This window comes from Erythrolamprus reginae, chromosome Z, assembly GCF_031021105.1.
Source record: "Erythrolamprus reginae isolate rEryReg1 chromosome Z, rEryReg1.hap1, whole genome shotgun sequence".
In the NCBI taxonomy this organism is placed as follows: Eukaryota; Metazoa; Chordata; class Lepidosauria; order Squamata; family Dipsadidae; genus Erythrolamprus; species Erythrolamprus reginae.
The window spans coordinates 130,704,668-130,730,826 of NC_091963.1; the positions used below are offsets into that span (position 1 = coordinate 130,704,668).

At 39.3% G+C, this 26,159-nt stretch overlaps 1 protein-coding gene across 3 annotated transcripts in view; it reads right to left on the bottom strand.

Annotated features, from left to right (window-relative positions):
* Nucleotides 1-4,882: 4,882 nt before the first annotated feature.
* Nucleotides 4,883-26,159, bottom strand: part of LOC139154847 (leukocyte immunoglobulin-like receptor subfamily B member 4A) — a 35,238-nt gene continuing 13,961 nt past the window's right edge. For 2 of the 3 annotated variants that reach the window (XM_070729861.1, XM_070729862.1), the window contains 5 exons: nucleotides 25,267-25,548; nucleotides 20,446-20,502; nucleotides 11,312-11,398; nucleotides 10,170-10,207; nucleotides 4,883-6,794 (listed from right to left, as the gene is read on the bottom strand). In XM_070729861.1, coding sequence (XP_070585962.1) covers nucleotides 6,636-6,794; nucleotides 10,170-10,207; nucleotides 11,312-11,398; nucleotides 20,446-20,502; nucleotides 25,267-25,548 — 623 coding nt within the window. In that variant the 3' untranslated portion in view covers nucleotides 4,883-6,635. The remainder of the gene's footprint in view (nucleotides 6,795-10,169; nucleotides 10,208-11,311; nucleotides 11,399-20,445; nucleotides 20,503-25,266; nucleotides 25,549-26,159) is intronic. The other variant, XM_070729863.1, reaches the window with a different exon arrangement.

The window sequence follows — 26,159 nt, forward strand, 5'->3', positions numbered from 1 at the left end:
ACCCCTGCACATCTCCCAGATATCTCTTGTAAAGAATATCCTTCTGGGTTCAGTTCAAAGTGGAAAAAAGATACTGGAAGCATGGGACTGCTTGAAAAGATGGATTAAGGCAGGACAGCAGGACCACATGGTTTGAGGTCCCCGGGAGAGGAAGAATCACATGCCTCTAGGATGTTGAAGAAGGAGAGAAAATGAGTTGCTGAGAGTCCCTGAGTTTTTAATATTCTCTGTTGGGCCCCACCTCAAAGTTTCCTGTTCCTGTGTAAGAAATTAACTCTGACTTGCGGTCAGACTTTCAGGTGGCGGGGGTCTTAACTAAATCTGTAGGTTTTTGTCTGTGTCCCAGGCTTGGTTGATGTAATCTCCCCAGGTGCCATGTAGTGAGTTTCTGTTCGGTAGATGGGTCTGCCTGAAGGGGTAGATCTTTGTTATGTAGAATATACTGGTCCAGACTATCAACAAAGGTGGAGGGGGGATGAGCGAGCTGGGCTATTCATTGACAAAGATGGAGGCCATTAAGAGAGAATCTTTTTTTCCCTGCCTAAACGCATGTTTCTCCATTTCTCAGCCAGGGTTGGTCTTCTTCGGGTCCCGTCGACTAAGCAATGCAGGTAGGCAGGGCCATGGGGAGGGCCTTCTCTGTGGCCGCCCCAGCTCTATGGAACCAACTCCACCCCCACCCCCATATCTGTACTGTTCTCACCCGTCTGGCTTTCCAAAACGCTACGAAGACCTGACCTTGCCAGCAGGCCTGGGAGCCATGAATTGTACATCTTTCATGGACAAATCGTATTGAATGGTATGTATGTGTTGACTGGATTGCTGAGTTGTGGGTTTTAACTGGGGTTATTGTTTTAATTTATATTTGACTTCTTTTTTATTGTTAATTGCCTTTTTATATTGTTGTAAACCGCCCTGAATCCTTCAGGGTTGGGCCATATAGAAGTTGAAATAATCCTAATAATCCTAATAATCTTAATCCTAATAATCCTAATCCTAATTAACAGTATAATAAATGGCAACAATTTACTCAATGGATGATATGATATGATAGGGCCGTGATGGAGAAACTATGGCATACATGCCACAAGTGGCATACAGCAGTGTTTCCCAACCTTGGCAACTTGAAGATATTTGGACTTCAACTCCCAAAATTCCCCAGCCAGCAAATGCTGGCTGGGGAATTCTGGGAGTTGAAGTCCAGATATCTTCAAGTTGCCAAGGTTGGGAAACACTGGCATACAGAACCAAATCAGTGGGCACGCGAGCTCAGGTCCAGCATGCATGCACATGCCGGCCAGCTAATTTTCAGGTTTTCTGGCTCCACTGGAAGTCGGGAAACAGGTTGTTTCCATCCTCTGGAGGGGTGGGGAAGGCCCATTTTTTTGCTGTTCCCAAGCTCCAGAACCTTTCTAGGAGCCTGGGGAAGGTGAAAATGGCCATCCCCATCCCCCCGGATGTCCTCCGGAGGCCAGAAATGGCCCATTTCAAGTTGTGAATGTAGCCATTTTTGGCCTCTGGTGGCCCTCTGGGGGAAATGGGGAAGGCAATTTTCGCCCAGATTTCCTCCCATTTGGACAATTGTATCGTATATCTGAAATTTTGGGCCCAAGCAGTAATTGACCCTTTAACCGTTTCTTTGACCAATTTATGTTGCAACAATAACTAGATACTTTGGGTGACATTTTTTCATCAGTACCAAATAATATTTTGACTAGGCTTGTCTTTAGTATATCTTGATTATAACCTGCATATGATTCTACCAATCTAGTCCTATATCAGGCTCATTAAGATCTTGTTTTATTTTAAGATTATCCTGGTCGTCGGATAAATTACTGTTTTATCATTTAGTGCATTGGGATAAATGACCACTTCCACTGGGGAGATCCATTTTGGGAGCTTTACACAGTGTTGTTTTTGTATCTTGGTCCAATTTTCCAACAGAGATCGTCTGATTTGATGATGGTGAAAGTACAATTGGGTGGTGTATTTCCCATTTGCCAAAAATGCATGCCAACCTATCTGAAGGTCATGACCTTCTATTGTTAAGATTCACTTATGTTTTAATTGTATCCAGTCTTTAATCCAGATTTGGTTAGCAGCTTGTTGACACATCTCCCAATCAGGTAATCCTCCCAATCCTCTTCTCCTGTTGTCCTGTAGGAGTTTTGCTTTAATTCTTACTTTTTTCTTTTTACGTATCATTCTATTTAACTTCTGATGGTGCTCTTTACTACCAAAATGGCAGTAAAATGTTGTGCAGGGGCAGAAACCTATTCTAGATTGTTCAGATAAGTCAAAAAACAGACATGGTAGAGTTAATAGGAATGCTGTTTATTGCAGTAATGATTTTTAGAAAAGAAATGGTGACACGAAATAGGCTCCTCTAAAAGCAGAGCCAAAAACTGTAGTAGAATGAAGAGCTGGAATAATCTTTGCAATTCTTCTCTGGACAAGGATTTGAGATCACCTACAAAGTGCTCCAAAAAATTGCCCTTTGCAAAGAGACAACAGAACAGCAGTCTCCAGTTGAGAGCTCTTAGGTAATCTAATCTTTACATGAAAGAATAACTATCTTTCACAAACTACTTTTGGACAAATTGCTTTGCTGCTAGATTGATAGAATTTGACCAACATATATTTGTGTCCTAAAATAAAACATCTGTGCTTCAATGAAAAGCCTCTATAATCTCACTATTGAGAGGAATAAGGATCATATTGGGTTATGAATGAGATCCATTCCTAAATCTGGCTTTAAGTCAAATTCATAGATAAGTTGGAACAGTTATTTAGCATCAGTTAGTCAAATGTTTGTCGTAGTATATACGGTAGTATATATTTTACTTTTCTGTGTGCATGAAACACTTTAAAAACACTCTAAATATACTAAAAGATCTTAAATATAATAAAACAGTATAGTAATAATTATATAGCATAATAATTATATATAACTGCATACTGTACTGTACTGAAGAGATAATATCTTTGTGTATGTGCATAAATATACAAAACTATAAAAGAAGCAGTTTTTAAAAGCTTTTTTTATAGGGAAGACAAGATCATGATTAAAGATTAACTTACTCTTCTTCCAATAATGCCCTAATACTGGAAGCAGTTGTGTGTGAGATAATATGCCGGTAATAATTGGATGATTCAGGGAAGATGATAGAGAGATGGCTACAGTTGAAATTGTACTTTTAGGAGAACTATTGTAATTGCTCATATATCAATCACTGAAGTTTGAGCAATAAGAATTAATATCATTGTAAGAGGCAAAGATCTTTCTGTGCTTTTTTCAAAACTGAGACCAAATTAGACCTTACCCAAAGCAAGTTTGGGTTCCAAAGGGAGTGGAACATTTCCATTCTCCAAAATGCAAGAGAGACAAAAGTAGCCTTTCTCACCCTAATGCAGATTCCTACAAACAAAATACTTCCGTAGCCAAACTCATCAGGCTTAGTGTTTGTGCAATTTGACATTATGCCCCCTTGTGATAAGAACAAGAACTGTATAGGTTACCAGACTATGTGATTCTACTTTTTTTGCCTGTTTTTCTGCAAAGAAAAGAACCTGGGTAAAATTTAAGTAGCCTTCAGTTCTTGACCACCATCAATTCTGTGTCATTGACAGCAAATGGATTTTTAAAAATTGGGAAGGTGCTTATGAGTTCCAACTGCCTGATTGATGAGCTTTGAAACAATTGCAGTCTCAAGAGTGTGCGTGTGTATGTGTGTATGGGTTTAAGACAATATGGTGGTTGTAATAATACAATTGAAACCCTTTCCTACATTTAATTCATGCTCAATGGAAAAATAAAATGTATGGCTTTGGTCACCTGATGATTGCAGCTACTATCTTGATTCTCCTATCAGAAGTCAACAAGCCAGCACAGCCTCCTCTTCCTGGTCTCTTCCCGGCCAGTGCGCCTCTTACCCCCCAGTGGTGTCTCCATGCTGCACTGTCCTCCGGCCGTCTTGGAGCAGCATGGCTCCTTTTTCTTCAGCATCCCAGCTGGAAGTCGCAGTGCAAGAGTCGCGGTTTGCTTGCAGTGGCAAGAGGATCCAGCAGAGGGCTGTCCAGACAGCAAATCCTGCCCCGTTGTCCCATGCACCTGAGCTGGCCAGGTGCATAGGACCACGAATGTGTGGCAGTGCCAGGGGCTGGAGGGTTGGGGCCACGCAAGAGTGCTCGGGCGGGGAGCGAAAGAAGCCCCAGCCCGCGCATCCTGGCTGGCAGTTCTGCTCCCCTTGTGGATTCTGGCATGTGCATGCGGACCTGATCTTCACTTGCACATGTGCACCAGAAACCGGAAGACCAGGTGGCTGGCACGCATGCATGTGCCGGAAACTGGAAGGTCATTTTCCCAGCATGCATATTCATGCCAGGTGGCTGCTCGTTTAGTTTCTGGCATGAATACCAGCTGGCTGGTGTGCCGGAACCCAGAAGAGTAATGGGCGATGGCTCTGCATGCCACTTCCAGCACACGTGCCATAGGTTTGCCATCACAGTTATAGAGTCTTCTGCTTGAACAGGGAATTCCACCAGAAAAATTCCAAGGTCTCTTTCAGCTGTATTCTGATTGCTTAATTGTTTAAATGGCAAACCTTTTTTTTGCTTGGGGGCCAAAATGGCACATGTGCCTGCGATAGCATGCATGTGCATGCCCACACCCATAATGCAGTGCCCTCCCCCCATGCACAACCACCCCTGCACTCTCCCCCACCGCAGATGCACGCAGACCTCACTGAAGCCTCCAGAGCCTATAGGTGGCCCCACACTCTCCTCACCTTCCGAAAGGCATTAAAAACACATTTATGCCAGCAGGATCTGTGAGCGAGAGTTTCGCTCCGGCCATTAGTATGAATGAGGGATGATTGATTGATTTTTTTAATATACTGGGTTTTATTTCATTTCTCTTCATGTTTTAACTGTATTGTATTTTTAAAAAAATCTTGCCTTTATTTTATCTTTGTAAGCCACCCTGAGTCCGCGAGGAAAAGGGTGGCCTATAAATCTAATAAATAAACAAACACATAAATGTGACCCAGGGGTGGGTTCTGGATCCTTTTGATGCCGCTTTGCTCAGGGCTGTGCTGGGCATGCATGCAAACAGCAGTCAAAAATTAGCGTCTGCGCATTCGCACAAGCAAAATCCAAGATGGCCCATTGAGACATCGACAGAATCGGCTCTGTGACATCACTGCTGAATTACTAACGGTTCTAAAGAACCGGTTAGAACCGGTAGAAACCCAACTCTGATGTGATCACTTTTTGCCACCTTCTGACAAGCAGAGTCAATGGGGAAGTCGGATTCACTCAACAACCATGTTAGTAACTTAACTGCAGTGATTCACTTCATAACTGTGGCAAGAAATGTCACAAAACGAGGCAAAGCTCACTTGTCTTACTTAGCAGCAGAACTTCTAGGCTAAACTGTGGTCGTAAATTGAAGAGTAACTGTATGGGAAAAAAAGACTAAATGGGGTCCTTGACATATGACCATGATGGAGCCTGCCCATTACAGTCATAAGTGATCATGGTTGCCGAATAGGCTGACTCCAATTTACAATATTTTTGCAGTGACTTTTAAATGAAGTTCATCACTGATGTTTCATTAAGAGACTGATTGTGCCAAAAACGGAAAGCGCTGGATTTCGGCAAAACTGACATAAAACACAACCACCTGACTGTGGGATACTACAAACAGACATAAATGCAGCCATGTTGCAAGTTCCCAAAATTAAGCTACATGGCCCCACAGAGGGACCAACCATTGGAATTTTGAATCCTAGTTGTAAGTAACCCTTGGAACATCTGCAGTAACTTTGAGTGGTCATTAAACAATCAGTTGTATGCTGAGGATTACCTGTAATTCAATTATTGACTAAGAGCGTATCGGGAGGAACCACTGTTACATATCAGAAGTAGATTTCAATGTCAACAACTTCCTTCAACATAACACTGGATGGCGGGAGTGATGATGGGAGGAGCCTGAGCCTCAGTGCTAAAAGATCCACTACAGTGTTTCCTCGATTTTCGCGGGGGATGCGTTCCGAGACTGCCCACGAAAGTCGAATTTCCGCGAAGTAGAGATGCGGAAGTAAATACACCATTTTTTGGCTATGGACAGTATCACAAGCCATCCCTTAACACTTTAAACCCCTAAATTACCATTTCCCATTCCCTTAACAACCATTTACTCACCATTATTACTGGTATTCACCATTGAATAAGAAGACACTTAGTAATCCTGATATTTATAAACATAATTATTTATTAACGATAATTATTTTTCCTGTTATTTATTTGCAAAAATGATTAGTTTGGCGATGATGTATGACATCATCGGGCGGGAAAAACCGTGATATAGAAAAAACCGCGAAGTATTTTTTAATTCATATTTTTTGAACAACCGTGGTATAGGCTATTCGCGAAGTTCGAACCAGCGAAAATCGAGGGAACAGTGTACTGTCCTAATTAACGTAGTCAAGAGCTTTCTGATGACCTCATTTCTGGAGCCCCCCAGTATGATCCGGTCCTTACATTTGGCACCTATAATTACACAATTGGGGAAATAAAAGTAAGCCATTCTTGCTTGCATTCATCTCAGGAGTCAACCCCCCCCCCCCAAAGTCTTATGACACATAGGGCTGAAAGCTTGTATTTTGGACCACTGTTGCATATAAGCAAAGTTCAGAGGTTTGCCTGGGATTGGCTGCCTGTTGGGTTTTCTGCGGCTGGTGATTCAAAATAGCGTAGGAGACTTCATCCGGATGTTCTTCAACATCAGAAGACTAGAAAGAAGAAGAAAAGCTTAGAACAAGGCATACTTCCCTTCCCTGTTGCAATACCAGCAGATGAGGTTATATAATGGTGGATGGGAATGAATTTGCAAGGGGAAGAGATCAGATAAAAGGAGGGGGAGCCTGCAGCTGAACAATGGGCGGAGAAAGAAGCTTAGAAAAGAGACATCCTAACTTCTCTGGTGGTAAAAAGAGACAGTGGGTGCTTTGTACTTTGAGATTTGCAAGGTTGATATCAGTCTCTCAAGTACTAAAACTCCCTCTGAAAGCACAAATCTCCTGCCATCTCTTTCTACCCCCTGAGGAATTAGGACATTTTGAACCAATTTTCTTTGTAAGATGCAGGTAGTGTCAATTTTTGATTTCTCTCCCATGTCTGCTGCCATTCATCTAACTCTATGCTACATTCAAAATTCTGTTCCCATTTTTCCATATTAACCTTTGTTTTTCCCTTTTCTGTCTTTTGGGCCAATAAATAACAATATAATTTCTGAAATGATTTTTCCTGTGTTCCTAATATCTTTTCCTTCTCAATTCCTGGTTCTTTCATTTCCTTGTTGTGTCTTGATTTAATCTGTAGGTATTCCCACCATTCTAATTTAATTCCTTCGTTCTCTAATTCTGTTCTTGTTTTAATATTCCCGTCATCCTTAATATGTAACTATTTTGCCCAGTGTCCTGAAATTTGGATGGACAAAGTTTCCAATGGTGAGAACCAATTTGGAATGCCCCTATATGCCTGTCTTTTTATTTTTAGTCAAACTTTCAACAGTGAGTTTCTGATAAAATGGTTTGTGAGATATCTATCTGTTTTAAATCTCTCTTCCCACAAAAAGGAATGCTATCCAGATTGTAAAACATGGCCCTCCAAATCTAATAACCTGGTATTATCTAATTAGATGCAATCTTTAATCCAAGGAATTAGGGCAGATAGCAATAGCAATAGCACTTAGACTTATATACCACTTTACAATCCTTTACAGCCCACTCTAAGTGGTTTATAGAGTCAGCATATTGCCCCCAACAGTCTGGATCCTCATTGGAAGGAAGGAAAGCTAAGCCAACCTTGACTTCTCCATATTCTTTCTAAGATCCTTCCTTTTCCTGTTGTTCAACTCCAGGCCACTCCCATTTTTACCTGATCAACTCTTGAACAGGATCTCTTTCCCTTTACTCCCAAGGTCATGCCCTCATACCACATATGTGGGAGACTCTCAAAATAAAACAATTTAACTCTGCAGACTTGCAAGATTTACATCAGTTCTCTGAGAAAAACCAAAGCTACGATTATTATTATTATTATTATTATTATTATTATTATTATTATTATTATTATTATTATTTTATTAGATTTGTATGCCGCCCATCTCCGAAGACTCGGGGCGGCTCACTACTTTTATTAAAAGATTACGATAACAGAATGGTGCTAGCAGTGAAGGGCCGCACTGAGCTTTCCCTACTGGATTGGTCCTGGAGGCTGGCGTGGGCACTTGCGCAGGCGGCAGCAGTGGCCGTGCGCACCACCGCATGAGAGTTTGCTTCCGTGCATGTGCAGAAGCAAAGAAATCAGAGAAAATTGCCAAAATCTCGCATGAGGATGTTCACACGCAAAGAAAGGCCGAAAATCGCCAAAATCTCACAGTGTGAGAGTCTTCATGTGAGATTTCAGCAATTTTGGCAATTTTTTGTATGTGGGAGCACAGGAGTGTGTGCGTACACACGGCAGGGCACACAGGTGCGCATGCATTGCCATTTCCGCTACCGGATTGGCGATCCCAGGGGGAAGCCCAATACTGTGTGTAAGTCTCATTTGAGATGCCCCCGCCATCTCCATGAAAGGTAGGGTCTAATCTGAGACATTTTATCGAATTAGTCTTCTACCTTGGATTCAAGTTTCATTTATCTAACGACTTAGTTGTGGTTGTTCCTATGGTTCCTTGAGGTTATTCCTATCAGTACGTACTTCCCATTACATGCCGTGATTCTTCAGATACTCATAATCTACTCTCTACTAGAGGTCGAGGTTTGTAAATAGAAAATCTTTGCCATTTCTTAGTTCATCAAACAGTTCTGGTTATTTGTTTGCTAAAATCTCAGATCACTTCTTTTGACTTTTCTTCCCAGGTATCACCAAAAGGACCAGATGCTCTCATTCTTCTTCTAATAGGATGAAAGCACTAGGTTTTACTTGCCTCTGTCATATATTTCTTGTAAATAAACTTTCTTTCAGTTAGAGTTTATAAAATTCCATCAATCAATTCCTAGGCAGTTCCTGTTCATATGCTTCTACACAGTGCTTTTATTTCCAACTTTGAAGAGACATAGAGTGCTCCCATTTATTTATTTATTTTATTTATTTATTTTGTCCAATACACAATGAGGGTTTTAGTGAGTATATATCAATATACACATAGTAAAATACATGATGAAGGTTATAGAGGAGATACTCATAGTAAAATATATCTAAGAAATAATAGAAAAGAAGATATAGGAATAGAATATATAGGAATAGAATATATAGAATATATAGAATATAGGAATAGAATATATATTTTTTACAGTCAAGTTTGGAGCGGTTAATATTAATGGAATGGAATGAAAACTTTTGGGCCTCTGGTTGCTCACTGGCACAGGACTGAAGCTACACAGAATCCCCTCTGCTCCCAGTTAAACAGTTTGTGTGGAGTAAGGAGAGTTAATTCAGCCTCCAACAAGAATGGTTAGTGTGCACACATGATTAAAACTATAGCAACAGGATTTACAACCCGCTACTGATGTCTATCCATTCACTCATTAAATTATGAATTTAATGTCACCAGTTTCATTATGTGGGGTGGTTTCTTAAATTCTGAATCACACATGTACAACAATTTTGTGTGCCATTCTTCAAGCCAAACTCCCTAAAGCAAGGCAAAAAGTAAATGGTTTTAATAGTTAAATATTGAATATTATCCCCCCCCTTTTTTTACAATGCTGGAATCTCTTTTATTGAGCTGGAGTCAGAGTGACCGTCTGGATCTGAGCGCTTATTGGCCAGATACTCTTCCTTAAGCCTATGCAGAGTTCACAGCAGCTATTTTCTCTTTGTGCCCTGATAGAGGAACATTTGTCAATGCCTAGGATTGAACTCTCAACCTTCTGAGTTAGAGGCAAGTGTCTTTATCGCTAGGCCATAGTGCTGCTCTGGTTGACTGTCATCAATTAATTAGAGTTCATAGCTTTACTCTCTGTGCAATAAAGTTCTCCTTAGATTAAATGAAAACTGACAATTCAGAGGTAACTTTGGAAGGATTTGCCTATTCTAACATCTGTATCTGATGAAATAATCTGGGCAAGGAAGGCAGAGTTATGAAAAAAATATCTTACCTTATTCATTGGTGGGTTATGTTCCTTGGTTTTGGAACCTGTGGATCAAAGACAGATATGAGTTTTTTTGCCTAATTTGAATTTGATTAAAATAAAGCACCTGATCGTTTCCAAAACATTCTACTCTTAAAATTTCCAAATGAATATGCCTCTATCAGTTGATTATACCAGAAAAGTTTTATGCCAGGGTGGACCCTCAACCATTGTTAAATTTCATGAGGATCTAGGCCTTTGGCATCATCACATTTGTCCTCTTTGATTTTTATTTTTATCTTTTACTGATTTTATTCTAATTCCTTTGATTGTTGTTCTGAACCATTCAGAGTTGCCGACAGTTGGATGACATACAATTTTAATTTTTTTTAAAAATATTCATTGCTTAAAACTTCCTTTGGTTTTTAAAATATAGCTGCTAAAAATTTCATATTATTCCAGTTTGAAAAGCTGATATATCTGAAGGACTTTTCATATGAAACCTGCAGTTAAGACAAATTCTATACATTTCCACTTTGCATTCCAAATTTGCAATTTCCTTTCTGGTTAGATTTGCTTGTGACACTTCGTTAATATTAGACATGAAATTATGTCTGTGTTTATTCAAAAGATTAAAATTTTATCTTGTACTGCTGATTTATTGCTTAATTTTCTTAATTTTGCATTTCTCTTTGGTCATATGGCTTCCTTTGCTTTCCAGTGTTTGGTGTAATCCATTTTAAACCATTTTAAAAACTTGTTCATATATTGAATTGTAATACCTATAATGCATTTCTTTGATTATATATATTTTTTAAGTCAGCCTATGTTCAATTTGTTTTTTTACTTAATTCAAGGATTATATCAGGGAGATATACAAGCTTTCCCCCCTTGGATTATAAAAAATCCTACCTGAGCAAAGTTTTTTCGATTTTATCAACTATTGCTAGCAAGCTTCAAGCTTCTTTTTAAAATCACAAGGTCTAAAATGTGCTTTGCTTCTCTGTCTGATACTATTAGCTATAACTGTTTAGGGAGAAGCTTTTTTTATACTTTTTGTAAAAATGAAGACAATGCAGTCATCATGTGAGGTTTATAGCTCATGGTTGATTATTGTTCATCCATTTCTCTTTAATAACCATGTTTATTACAAGATCAACTCCACTTACGCTTTCTCTTTTTCCTGTACAGTATCACAGCCAGCAGCAACAGGAAAATCAGGAAAATGCTCACCCCAATGCCTGCCCATAAGTATACTGTAAAGCCAAAATACTTGCGTTATAATGCTGCTCTTCTAGATGCCCATCTCTTCTAACTAGACCATATAAACCATTTGCCAGATCAATTCTCGAATACAGCTCATCTATCTGGCACCCACAGTACATATCAGACATTAATACAATTGAGAATGTCCAGAGATATTTCACGAGACGAGCACTACATTCCTCTGCTCGCAACAGAATATCTTATGTCACCAGACTTGAAATGTTGGGCCTAGAAAATTCAACCTGACTTAAAGAGCCAGGGTGGTGCAGCAGGTAGAGTGCTGTACTGCAGGCCACTGAAGTTGACTGTAGATTAGTGATGGGCGAATCGAACTTGCACAATTCAGGTCCGTACCGAATTTTGCGGTGTTCGGTATGCCGAACACGAACCTGAAATTTTTTGAAACTTCAGGCAAAGTTCGGGGTCGTGTTCGGCGTTCGGAGCTTTGACGTCACCGGCAGGTTGCTAAGGACGCCAAGGTGATCACTTCCTGGTTTCCATGGAATCCAGGAAGTGATCACCTTGGCATCCTTAGCAACCTGCCGGTGACGTCAACCTGCCCCCGGAATCTCTTCATGGGAGGGATTCCCCAGCTCCTTCAAAGGGAGGTCTTCATGTAAAAATAAACATTGTTATTTTTACGAAAAAGGGCAGTCCTTTCACGTAAAAATAAACATGTGCATAAGCACACTAGCATGCCTACCATCCCTGCCCTATAGTCCCCATGTAATTAATAAAATATCATGCACTGAAAACCATGCTTGTACTTTTATATGTCTACATTAATGTTTATACTTTGCATGTATTCATATACACACTTGACAAAATAATATACCGGTATGTATCCCAGCGGCTGGTTAGGTCCCACAGAATTGGCCTTCTCCAGGTCCCGTCAGCTAGGCAATGCTGCTTGGTGGGGCCTAGGGGAGGGACCTTCTCTGTGGCAGTCCCAGCCTTCTGGAATCAAGTCCCTCCAGGGATTCGTAACCCCCCCTCTCCTGGCCTTCCTCAAGGCTTTAAAAACTCACCTTTGCCGGCAGGCTTGGGGCCGTTGAGTGTTACACCTAGCTCTGGCCATTGGCTGGAATGTATATGGGGTGAATGTGGATGGCTGTTTTTAATGTACTGGGAGTTTGGATCTAATCTTAAATTTAGATTTCTTATATATTGTATTGTATTTATTTTGTTGTGAGCCACCCTGAGTCTGTGGAGAAGGGCGGCATAGAAATCGAATGAATAAATGAACGAACAAACAAATAAATAATAAAATAAATAATAAAATAAATAAATAAATAAAATATTTTTAATAAATATATAAATCTCAACACTAAGATTTCCTAGAAATTCCTCTTCCCTTTTCTAGAGATGAAACAGTTTGAAACTGGCACCCTTTCAATGTAAAATATGTGCCCTAAAATAGACTTATGATCTTTTCACACCTTCTGCTGATAGTGGGCAAGAAAAGCAACTATGATTCTCAAATCAGTAAATTTGCTTCTCCCTTTCCTCACATTGCTTCTTCTCCATAGCTTCTAGTTCCCAATGCTTCCCCCTTTTTTACACACATATACGCACACACGTAAATTCCCTGCATCATCATTTTACATCATGAGGTAGACCTAGACTTAAGCAACCACATGAGTCAAATCAGTTGAATAGTTCTTTCCATATCCCTTTCGTCACATAAACACTAAAAATATTTAAGGATGGTTTTCTGGGAAGCTTTGCACCCACTGCTAGTCCTCTATCTTACTTAATTCACGGAGTTAAATATATCCTTTCTTTTCTCTTCCTTTTTTTATATTTACCTTTCTGAAAGAAAAAGAAAAAAGGATTTTCACCAAACTGTCTCAACTTGTCTTGCAGGGACAAATCTTTTTGCTTTAGGCAGAATTGCTTAACCCAAAGCCCCTTAGATATACTAGGTATCACCCAGAGTCCTTAGGGAGTAGGGCAGCATACAAATTGAACTAAATAAATAAAACGTCTCCCCTTAAAATTCAGGTAACATGTTTGGAAGTTAATAAGTTAGATAATGTTGAATGAAGGAATGTTGCTTTTTTCAATTTTTTATGCCCATATTTCATTTTCCACCACCTTTATTTCAAATGCTCTCTCTGAGTTTCTATATCAGATCCAAAAAACAATCACTATTATATAACCTGACTTTTTCACAATGTTTATCACATGCAATAATCAATTTTGTAAAATTAAAACAAATAATTCTTCTTGTTAGCTGTTCCCTTTTTTACAGATTTGCGAAACAAGGCACTATGTCCTGGTTTGACCTTATAAGCAAAAGTAAATATGACATGTCCTTATTAATGGATAAATTAGGGGAGGAAACGATGCTATTTCGATGCAGCTGAAATAAACTTTTGAGAATTGTTTCTCACAGACGCACCAGCTGTGGGTTCTACATGGTGATTCAGCAACGTCTGCCCCTGGCAGAGATTATTTTGATAGATAAACCCTCTTGGGTAGTAAAATAGGAAAGGTTTTAAAATGGAGGGAAGATGAGAAAATCCTTTATTTTAAGCGTTTTTAAATAAAGTAACCGAGACAAAGAAAGTTAACTGAAGACAAAGAGAATTTATACACAATTTTCTAAAGGTAAATTTGAAGATGCCTTGAAGGACATGTCCTCATGAAATAGATTTTCTCTCTCCCATCCATAGCTAATGATGCTTTAGATTTACCTAATGCAGTGTTCACCTTGCTACAATGCCACTTTTGTAGTAACTGTAGTGACGTTGAAGAAGCAAGGACTGAGATCTTCTGAGCTCCTAAGGGTCATTTTTGGCTGCTATGAGCACTTCCCTGTTTTTTCCAATTAGTTCTGATTTCTCTCTATGCCTATTTTAGGTTTTTGAGAGCAAACATGATCAGGCACTGGTGTTTTTGCTGTAGAATGCTTGATCTGTGCTTTGCAATATGCTAATCAGGCGTTACACAGACTCTTTCTGTACTGTAGCTCCTTATTTGCACAGTGCTAGCAGTCTCACATATTAGACACAACAACAACAAAATCCCATGGGTGACAGTTTGTGGGGTAGAGTGTTACTGGTGAAGCAATAAGTCCATCCATAAGTGTTAGTCAGCTGTTTTTAGACAGAGCAAGTCAGCAAGAAAGTGACCTTGAGAGACAGGAGGAAAAAATGGCATTTAAAAGATGTCTCAACCCACAGAAGAGGGTAGGAGCATAGGGAAACACTTCAAAAGGGACCTTCCCCAGTTTTCCAGAGAGAAAAAGGAAAGGAGGAAAAAATACTTTACAATATTCTGTTAATAATAAAGGGAGAGCCAGCATTCCTGTTTGTGTTTCTTCTCTGGACTGCCTCACAGGGATTACATAAATCGTGACAATATTTCTCCCCTCAGAAATCCTAAACAATAAGTAAGCTAAAATCTAATCAGATAAAATTCAGATAAACTTTGACTTGCAATTATTTGTTTAGTAACTATTCGGAGTTGCTATGGGGCTGGAAAAAGTCCGGTTCTCACAATAGTTTTTGCACTTATAATTGCCATACCACCCTCATGTGATCATAGCCAATCATAGTCTGATCTGACTTACGACCACAATGCCTTAACAATAGAAATTCCCGTCCCAATTGTAGTTGTAAGTTGAGGACTACCTGTAAATCTAGGAAATGGAAAATCAGAGAGCATGAAGAAGTGCAACAACACATGCAAAGATAAAGAGGAAAACAAGACAAATCAGATTGTTCAGCTATGAAAAGAGAAGTACAAAGTAGAACTTTTCAAATCTCATGAAGCAATATTGCGCAGAAGGAAATCAAAACTTGTATAAGACATAGAATAATGAAGCTAAGTTACAGTAAGATGAAGTTTGAGGGACAGTTACTAAGAACTTCCTAACAATAAGAGCACTTCAGCAGTGAAATCAGTGATGTGCTGGGATCTCCTTCATTGATATAAGTTAAGACAGTCATCTCCCTGGGATAATTTAATTTGAATTCCTGTAGAAAAAGAAAAAAATGATGTTGCACCATTACAATTGATGCCCAGTCCATGTGTGTGTGTATTGTGAATGTATAGAAAGGAGTAGGGCTTTGATAGCATTATTGTATCACTCTCTTTCCTGTTTTGGTCAATAGCAAATTGCAACAGAAAGGATTTTTGTTACATGCAACAGAAAGGAACATTGTAACAAGCCGAACTATGCCTTTCAAAAGCCTTTTCTTTGTTTCCTGCTTACTAAACCTTCTTACCTCCCTTATTATATACTACCCCCCTTTCATAGTTAATAAAATGCCGGAATTCCTCCTCCTATTAAACACTGACACCTTCAATATTATTTTTGTGAACCTGGCTAAACACATCCCTCCCTGACTCTATCATCACAGCAAGAAACTACCTTGTCTTCCAGTCTGACTGTACAACCTACAGAGGAGGTGGAGTAGCTATATTCTACAAAAGATACTAAACCTAAAAAATATCCAAGTTACACATGACCACACTCTTCCTGAAACCATCATCTGTGATCTGTCCTTAAATACCATACTTTGCTATCTACCTTGTTACAGAGCCCCAGACCACAACATCACATATGCAAATACATTACTTTACTGCTAATGTGGGCAGCCTCTTGCCAATACCCCCTTATCTTTCTTGGATACCCCAATCTATCTCTCATTAACTGGACCCTAAATGAATGCATGACTGAACTCATCCATACAACCCTATACAATGCTATTATCAATCTAGGACTCAACCAACTAGTAACGAACAATACTAGACTCAACAACTACCATATTCTGCAACATGTTCTGCAACATATTCTGCAACAACAAAAGTGCAATTTATGGGCTATAAATAAAAGAATCCTTTTTCAACTTTGACCACTGCATGATAGACTTCAGCAATAATCTACATCATTGCAAGAATCACCTTAATAATGGGACACCCAAGTTCAATTTTTAAAAAGCCAACTATGAACTCATAGATATCAACCCCTCAACTCTTGACTGGTAAACTTGATTCTCTGGCTGTAACATTGTGATGACCTCTATAACATCTTGCTTGAGGTCAAAAGAACTGTCAGACTACATGTACCACTAATAATCTCGATAACTAAGAAAAACAAACTACCCATATCAATAAGGAAGCTACAATCCAAAAAAATTCCCTCTGGTAAAAAAACAAAGCAGCTAACTTCAACAACTACTACAAAAATATATGCCATCAAATAAAGATGGAATGCTCCAACTATCACAGCAAAGAAGACGGAAACCTTCTGCACACAAAACCAACTGCGTCTTTTACAACTTCGTAAATAACAACCTCAAGGACTCGAGACCCCTCCCACCACTAAAAGGACCCCAAAACAAAGAATGTTACAATAAAACAGTCAAAGCTAACTTCTTCAACACATTCTTTGGCTCAGTCTTTGTAAACAATAGATACAATTTATCTGTAAAGTCTTCAACTCAGTGGTTCATGATAAACTACAGTGATCCCTCGAGTTTCGCGATCTCGATTATTGCGAAACGCTATATCGCGAGTTTTCAACCTGGAAGTAAACTCCACCATCTGCGCATGCGTGCCCTTCCACGCATGCGTAGATGGTGGAGTTTCCCCGCCGGGCAGAGGCTTCCCTGGGTCTTCCCCCTCTTGCCCCGGTAAGACAGCGGCGGCGCGAGCAACGGCGTGGGCGGGCGGGCGGCACGCGCGCGGGAAACCCCACCTCCGCCTCCCAGCTGGGAAGCGGAGCCGACAACAGCGTGGGTGGGCGGGCGACTCGCGCGAGCCTGGGGACACCCTTGCTCTGCTTCCCAGCGCGCGCGCGTTGCTGGGGAAAGCGCGCGCGCTTGGGGACACCTCACCTCCGCCTCCCAGCTGGGAAGCGGAGCCGGCAACAGCGTGGGTGGGCGGGCGACTCGCGCGAGCCTGGGGACACCCTAGCTCTGCGCGCGTTGCTGGGGAAAGCCCGTGCGCGCGGGAAACCGCACCTCCGCCTCCCAGCTGGGAAGCGGAGCCGGCAACAGCGTGGGCGGGCGGGCAGCGGCGCGCGAGCCTGGGGACACCCTAGCTCTGCGCGCGTTGCTGGGGAAAGCCCGTGCGCGCGGATAACCTCACCTCCGCCTCCCAGCTGGGAAGCGGAGCCGGCAACAGCGTGGGCGGGCGGGCAGCGGCGCGCGAGCCTGGGGACACCCTAGCTCTGCGCGCGTTGCTGGGGAAAGCCCGTGCGCGCGGGAAACCTCACCTCCGCCTCCCAGCTGGGAAGCGGAGCCGGCAACAGCGTGGGCGGGCGGGCAGCGGCGCGCGAGCCTGGGGACACCCTAGCTCTGCGCGCGTTGCTGGGGAAAGCCCGTGCGCGCGGGAAACCTCACCTCCGCCTCCCAGCTGGGAAGCGGAGCCGGCAACAGCGTGGGCGGGCGGGCAGCGCGCGCGAGCCTGGGCGCGAGCAACGGGGTGGGCGGGCGAAGGGCGGGCGGCAGTGGAAGCAAAAACACCATCTGCGCACGCGCAGATGGTGTTTTTACTTCCGCACCGCTACTTCGCTAAAAATCGATCATCGCGTGGGTTCCTGGAACGGAACCCTCGCGATGATCGAGGGTTCACTGTACTTCGGAAACTGAAATCCCACGGCATCTCTGGACCGTACATGATTGGATAACTGTGTTCCTGTTAAACAGACAACAAGTGGTCAAAATAGGGAACACCCTATCTAATCCCATTCCTGTTAACAGCAGTGTACCCCAAGGCAGTATACTAGGATCAACACTCTTTATACTCTGTATAAATGAACTTTGTGATCACATTACAAGTGATTGTGTTCTCTTTGCCGATGATGTAAAGCTCTTCAACACCACTGACAACACTGCTACCCTCCAAAAAGACCTTGACTATGCGTCAGAATGGATAAACATCTGGCAACTTCAAATCTCAACCAATAAATGCTTTGTCCTGCACATTGGCAAATACAAGCTGAATAAACAAAACCTTGTAGATGACCCTCACTCTGTCAAAGATCTTGGAATATTCACATCAAATGACCTAAGTGCAACTGCAGTGCAACTTACCACTGCAACAATATTGCCAAAAAGGCTTTAAGAGTTGTTAACCTAATCTTACATAGCTATTTCTCTGGTAATATCACACTATTAACCAGATCACACAAAACACTTGCCAGACCAATCCTTGAATACAGCTAATCTGTCTGGAATCCACACCGCATATCAGACATAAATACATTAGAAAGATACCAGAGATACTTCACTAGAAGAGCCCTCCACTCCTCTACTCGCAAAAAATACCTTATACAACCAGACTTGAAATCCTGGGCTTAGGAAGCTTAGAACTACATTGACTTTAGCACGACCTAAACATAATTCATATCATTATCTGCTACAAGGGCCTACCTGCCAACAACTACTTCAGCTTCAACCACAACACTACACAAGCACACAACAGATACAAACTCAAAATGAACCACCCCAAACCTGACTGTAGAAAATATGACTTTAGCAACAGAGTGGTTAATGCCTGGAACTCACTACCTAACTCTGTGGTTTTGTCACAGAACCTACAAAACATTATTATTATTATTATTATTATTATTATTATTATTATTATTATTATTATTATTATTATTAATAATAATAATAATAATAATAATAATAATTTATTAAATTTGTATGCCGCCCCTCTCTGTGGACTCAGAGCAGCTCACAACAAAATAACACAGTATAACAAATCTAATATGAAAAAAACATTTAAAATCCAAATATTAAAACCATGCAACACAATCATTCCATGCATAAACTATGTATGCCACCATTGACCTTACCTCATTTCTAAGAGGTGCTTAAGCGCACCAGAATGCTTATCGTCCCTGTCCAATTGTTCCCTCTTATCAGTACCCGTCTTATGCATGAAAACAAAATATATATTTGTATATTACAAATATGTATGTGACAAATAAATAAAATAAAAATAAAATAAAATAAAAAGTCCCTGCAAACAGCCCTGATTTCAGCCCAGGGCAAGTGCTTGGTCTCCACAGCCCCAGTGAAAATTTTCAACTGTGGAATTTTGTGAATCAGAATTCAGTTCAAATCATAGTCATAAGAATTATTTGCAAAGATTAAGAGAATGCTAATGTGAAAGGGACAATTTGGAGACGGATATGAAAAATTATCATTGAAAGTGTTGAAAATCCTTGTAATACATTTAAGGAATAAAAACATAGGTTAAATATACAGTAGAATAGAGTAAGAAGAAATAAAATTCCATCCACCATTAAATCTGCAAAAAGATCTATAACCTCAGATGTCTTTATCCGTTTTCCATTTCCATCCTATTCTCTGTAAGATCTTGATACATTGGAAAGTAACCACAAAAAATTGCCTTGGGGCCAACGAGGCTCTGTGTCCTACAATTTTAGCAATGCAGCCAAACAAAGCAATATTCCTTAACAACGTGTTGAATTTCAAGAATTTTTTTGAACTTCTATGTAGGTCCAAGAAACACAATAACAAAAAAAAATGAGAGACTGAAAATCAATATTTTGCTTGTTCCCACAGGAACAATCAAAGATAAATTGTAAGGGGGCCAAATGGGTATTTTTCCAATCTTCTACTTGGGAAGTAGGCATCTTTTTACTAGAGAAACCATTATGGTGGGTATTTTGAGAAGCTCTCAAAGCAGCCATCATGGTGATTGGCCAAAGCATACTTCTGCTTTTCCAGATATGCTCACTTAACTCACAAAGCTGATCACTCCTGCCGTCTTTGTGATCTGAGCAATTTTATCTCTATTGCTATCCTCACAGCAGCCTAGAAGATATTTATCAGTCTCCCCTCTTCCATAAAGCTGTAGTTCAAGATCTGTGTCCTTAGTCTCAAGGATAATTAACCAAAGTTAAACCTAACTATGTTTTGTATGTTGCAGTTGCTAAGTTCAGGGGTAATTCAATGGAGCCTGGAGAAAGACCGTCCTCATTCTTATTCATGAAGGTGAAAAATCAGACCATTTCTTAGCCCCTGGGACTCTATGGGGAGATTCCCACCTGATCCAACGAACCCATCGAATATTGGCTTCTTAGTGGGATTCATCATCTCAGGATCTAAAAACAAGCAGGATTCAGAGAAAGGAATTCATTTAGTCCTTTGGATTTCAACAATATTTCTTTTAAAATATATATATATATATATTATTAATTTTCAAAAACAAACATAACAGACATAACATACAACATTTAGTGGAGCTACAGTCGCTCCGCTCAAAGTGGAAGTCATCATCATCATAATAAAAGAAAAACATCATCTATAAAATGTATGAAGATATATAAAATGAAAATATCAGTTTTAACATAGTAAATCTAAACCTATATAAAAGTTTATAAAGATATATATTAAAAAAAAATAAGAGAAGAAGAATGTATGTTTATATTAGTAAATAATTACCATCTAGTACAATTTTACTACTAAATTCAAATATTCAAAGTAATATAACAACACACTTATCCCTTTTTCCTTGTTTCCCACCAAGTATATACCTTCTGCCAAATATCATAAAATTTTGATTCTTCTTGGTTGTTTAACCGTCGAGCTCAGCACAATCTAAAACTTTCTTAAGAATATCTGTTTCTTTTGGAATCTCAGTATCTTTCCATTTTTGCGCAAAAGCTATCCTAGCTGCTACTAATATGTGAACCATTAAATAATATATATCTTTGTTGTATTTATTATTTGATATACCTAGTAAAAAGAATTCTGGTGTTTTCTTAATTTCTTGTTGTGTTATTTCTCTCAACCATTTTTCTATTAAGTTCCAATATTGTTTTGCTTTTGGGCACGTCCACCAAGTGTGGTAGTAGGTACCTATTTCTGTTTTACATTTCCAACTGTTAGGTGAATTAGTTTGAAACGTTTTTGAAATTCTACTTGGTGGTAGGTGCCATCTATAAACCATCTTAATCTGATTTTCTTTAAAAGAAGTTGACTTTATTATTTTCCAGTTATATGTCCATACCTTTTCCCAAGTATTTAAATCTATCTATTTAAATTTCTACAACAACTGATCATATTGTCCTTTAATATCCATTCTATATTTTTACAATTAATTAAAAAATTGTATGTTTTTCCAATCAATTTTCTTTGATTTGTTGTTAATAATTTACCTAAAAGATTGTTATCCTTTATAAGTATATATGTTGTTTTATCTTTATAAAACCTTGATTTAATTTGTGTACATTGCCACCAGTCTATAACAACACCTGTCTCCAACAGGTCTTGATTTGTTTTTAAATTCCACTGATTATCTACTAAGTCTTTATATTTCCAAATCTTGCCTTCTTGGGGGACTTGGGGGACTTGGGGGACTTATAGCCTCAATCGGAGATATCCATTCGGGCATGACTAAGAAATAATATTTCTTTATGTCGTTCCAAACGTCTAAAAGTGCCTTTCTGATAATATGTCTCTTAAAGTAAGAATGTGTTTTGTATTTTTCATACCATATAAAGGCATGCCATCCCAGCATTAAGTCGTATCCTTCTAAATTCAATAATCTTCTATTTTGTAGAAGTCAAAGTTGCAGCTTGGTAATATAACTTCCAATTTGGGCAGGCAAAGCCTCCTCTTTCTTTTATATCCTCTAATGTGCATTGCTTTATTCTAGGTTTTTTGTCTTGCCATATAATTTTTTTTGTTATTCTAGTTAATTCTTTAAAGAAATCTTTTCCTGGGTTTATCGGAATTACTTGGAATAAAAACAAAACTTTGGGCAAGATATTCATCAAAATTGTGGAAATCCTGCCCAACAGTGACAATTGCAAATTATTCCAGATCGCTAAATCATTTTTAATTTGCTTTAAAAGTTTAGTATAATTATCTTCTTTTAATGTCATAGACTTTGCTGATATCCAGATACCTAAGTACTTTACTTTTTTGGTTATTTTCATGTTTGATTTCATTTCTAGTTGTTTTGTCTGAAAATCTGTCATGTTTTTAGTTAATATTTGTGTCTTATTTTTGTTAATTTTTAGGCTGGCCATTCTTCCATATTCTTATAGTAGGTCTATTAACTTTAAAATGGAATTTATTGGGTCCTCTAATATAAAAACAACATCGTCCGCAAAGGCCTGTAATTTATATATTTCTTTCTTAATTTGTAAACCTTTTATGTTTTTATCTTTCCTTACCTTTATCAATAAAGCTTCTAATGTTAAGATAAATAATAGTGGAGAAATAGGGCAGCCTTGTCTAATTCCTTTTTGTATCGTGAACTTTTCTGTTTGATCATTATTAAGAATAATTTTAGCTGTTTGAGCGGAGTATATAGCATCGATTATATTGAAAAATTTAGTTCCAAAATTCATTTTATTAAGTTATAGTTTCATAAAGGACCAATCAACATTATCAAATGCTTTTTTTGCATCTAAAAATATTAATGCCATTTGTTTTCCTGGATGTTGTTCATATGGGGGAACTAAAGCATTTCCCCCTTGCCCATGTTGCTTTGCCATTTGATTGATTGACTGTGTGCCTGTTTTTATATATTTTGGGAATGTTTTATGAATTTATTAATTTTAAATTGTAATTAGATTGGTGGGTATTGGATTTGTTATTATGCACTGTTTTTATTATTGTTGTGAGCTGCCCCGAGTTTGCAGAGAGGGGCGGCATATAAATCCAATAAATCTAATCTAATCTAAAATCTATAATATTCTAATGTATCTATAATTGTCCTCATATTATTTTTAATCTGCCTATCTGGTAGAAATCCATTTTGATCTTCATGTATTATTCCAGTTATAATATTTTTTAATCTGTAAGCATATATTGAAACAAAGATTTTATAATCCACGTTCAATAGTGAAATTGGTCTATAGTTTTGAATTTTTTCTTTTTCAGTATCAGGTTTGTGTATTAAAGTTATTAGGGCTTCTGACCACGTTTTAGGGATTTTACCGTCTAGAATTATATTATTAAATATCTCTAACATGTTTATTATAAGTATGTTACTATTTCGTTTGTAAATTTCCGTGGGAATAGCATCAAGACCAGTTGCCTTGTTGTTTTTTTGACTTTTAACTGCTTGCTGTAGTTCGGTCATAGTGAACGGGGCATTTAGTTTCTGTTGTTGATCTTCTGTTAAAATAGGTAAATCTATTGAGCTTAAAAAATCATTTATATCTTCTTTTTGGTATGAATTTTTTATAAAATTCTAACGCTATGTCCTTCTTTTCTCGATTCTGTGTTTGAGTAAACCTTTACTGTCTTCTAATTTTTTTTTATTATTCTTGCCTCTTTTTGGTTTCTTAATTTAAATGCTAACCAGTGCCCTGGTTTGTTAGCATGTTCAAAATATTCCTGTTTGGCCTGTTTAATTTTTTTCTGCTAGCTGTTCTTGTTCTATTAAATTTATTTTGTGTTTAACTAACTCCCTTTTCTTTTTATTCACATCTTCGCCTTGGCTACTTTGTGATGGTACTTCTAAGCCTTTTAATTCTGCCTCCAATTTTTGAAGTTGGTATTTTTTCTTTTTATTCTTTTTTTGCTGTGTAGGATATTGTTAAACCACGTATATATGCTTTAACTGTATCCCATAAATTTTGTGGTGAGGTGTCTATATTATTATTTAAATTTAAAAAAAAATCCAATTCTTTTTCTATCCAATCTTTATATTGAGGATCTCGCAGAATATTTCTATTCATTCTCCAATATTTTGTTTTTTTAATTTCCCTTCCAAGTAATTGTCAATGGGTTGTGGTCTGCCCAATTATTTGTTTCAATTTCAATGTTGGAAACATATTCGGAAATCTGAATTGTGGATTTCAACAATATTTCTTGTGAAATCTCTGAACAAATACCAAAGTGCACATTTGTAATACAACTTCATTTATTGGCAAAGAAAAGAGAACCCCCCCAACCCCCCCCCCCAATGAGGGTGGAAGCCCAGCACTACTCCTCTCTGCAAAACCTATCAAACCCCCCTCCAATGAACAGCAACAGCGAGTTAACCTAACGCACCACCAGCTGTTTTCCAACAAGAGAGGCTCTTTCTACTCTTTCTGCACACTGCCACTCCATGGGAATCGACCTCAAGCTGGTGGGATGATCAACTCCAGAGGACAAGCAGAGTCCACCACTCAAGGTTCTTCAGGTCCTGCCTTGACCAAGTCCCGTCTCGTCTCCTCTCTCTGCATAAAAGAATGCTCCCATTGCTAATGCTCCCGCTTCTTCCATGTTTCCCTGGGAGCATTTCCTGATCTTTGGCAAAACACTTGCAGCAGTTGCTGTCAAGTAATAACTTTAAAATATTATCATGCGAATCTTATACTTAACCCTGCCAGTCACAATGTGCACTCACTATTGCAGCAATATCCTTCAGTATTTCCAGTTGCTATAAACTGGTGTTGGGACAACTCAAAAGTGCAGATAAGCTTCTGGTCAATATTGCAATATGTGTCTATTCACCCTTCTGTCTCTCTATTTCTTCTCAGTCTTCTGAATATTAATTTTATTTCTATAACCTACTAAAACAAGAATGATCAATCTCTCTGTCAGCCTTTATGTCAATCTTTCTCTTTCCATGTCTCCCCTGAAACATTCAATGCTCCCAAGACAGATACTTGTCTACCAAGGGCATCCAACTAGCCCAATGTTTTATGATTACCAATCTGTATACCACCTATCTGAAATAGTGTAGGGTTTCCTGCCTAAGCAGGGGATTGGATTAGAAGACCTCCTAGGTCCCTTCCAACTCTGTTGTTGTTTTTATTTCCATTATTAAAAGCTCTGCCCTAGCTGGAGATTTTCCAGAAATTCAGTCCATCTCAGATGGGCAAATGAAGAAAAGGAAATATGCTGTTTTAGTGACTTACCTTTCAAAGGCAACTCCAGTGGCTCACTTGGCAATGACCAAACAAAGGGGCTGTCCTCAAGGTGATACCGGCAAGTATAAGTTTCCACCTCTTTCAATCGCGTTGAGTGGCGAAAAAATCCCATTCCATTTTGCCCTGGCACTGCAGCCTTGTAATCTATCTGCTGCCTTGAGTCTATAAGAGCAAATGTCAGACTAGGTTGTGTCCCCTCACACCATATGAGGAAGTATGGATGCTCATTTCTATTTAAAACTTTGATAGAAGGCTTGGACAGGCTGTGATCTAGAAGGGAGAAAGATTCAATGAAACCCCAGAGATCCTCATAGACAAATACAGTGATACCTTGTCTTACATACTTAATTGGTTCCGGGATGAGGTTCTTAAGGTGAAAAGTTTGTAAGACGAAACAATGTTTCCCATAGGAATCAATGGAAAAGCGATTAATGCGTGCAAGCCCAAAATTCACCCCTTTTGCCAGCTGAAGTGCCCGTTTTTGTGCTGCTGGGATTACCCTGAGGTTCCCCTCCATAACAAACCCCACCTCTGGACGTCTGTGTTTTTGTGATGCTGCAGGAGAATCCCAGCAGGGGAATCCCAGCATCGCAAAAACGAGCGCTTCGCTGACAACGGAAGTCCGGAGGTGGGGTTTCCCAGTGAAAGGAGAATCAGTGAAATCGCAGCATCGCAAAAACACCAAAGTCCTTGAAACCCACCTCCGGACCTCTGTGTTTTTGCGATGCTGCGATTTCACTGAGGCTTCCCTCCCTGGGAAACCCCACCTCCGAACTTCCATTGCCAGCGAAGCACCCATTTTTGCACTGCTGGGATTTCCCTGCAGCATCACAAAAACACAGAAGCCCAGAGGTGGGGTTTCCCATGGAGGGGAGCCTCAG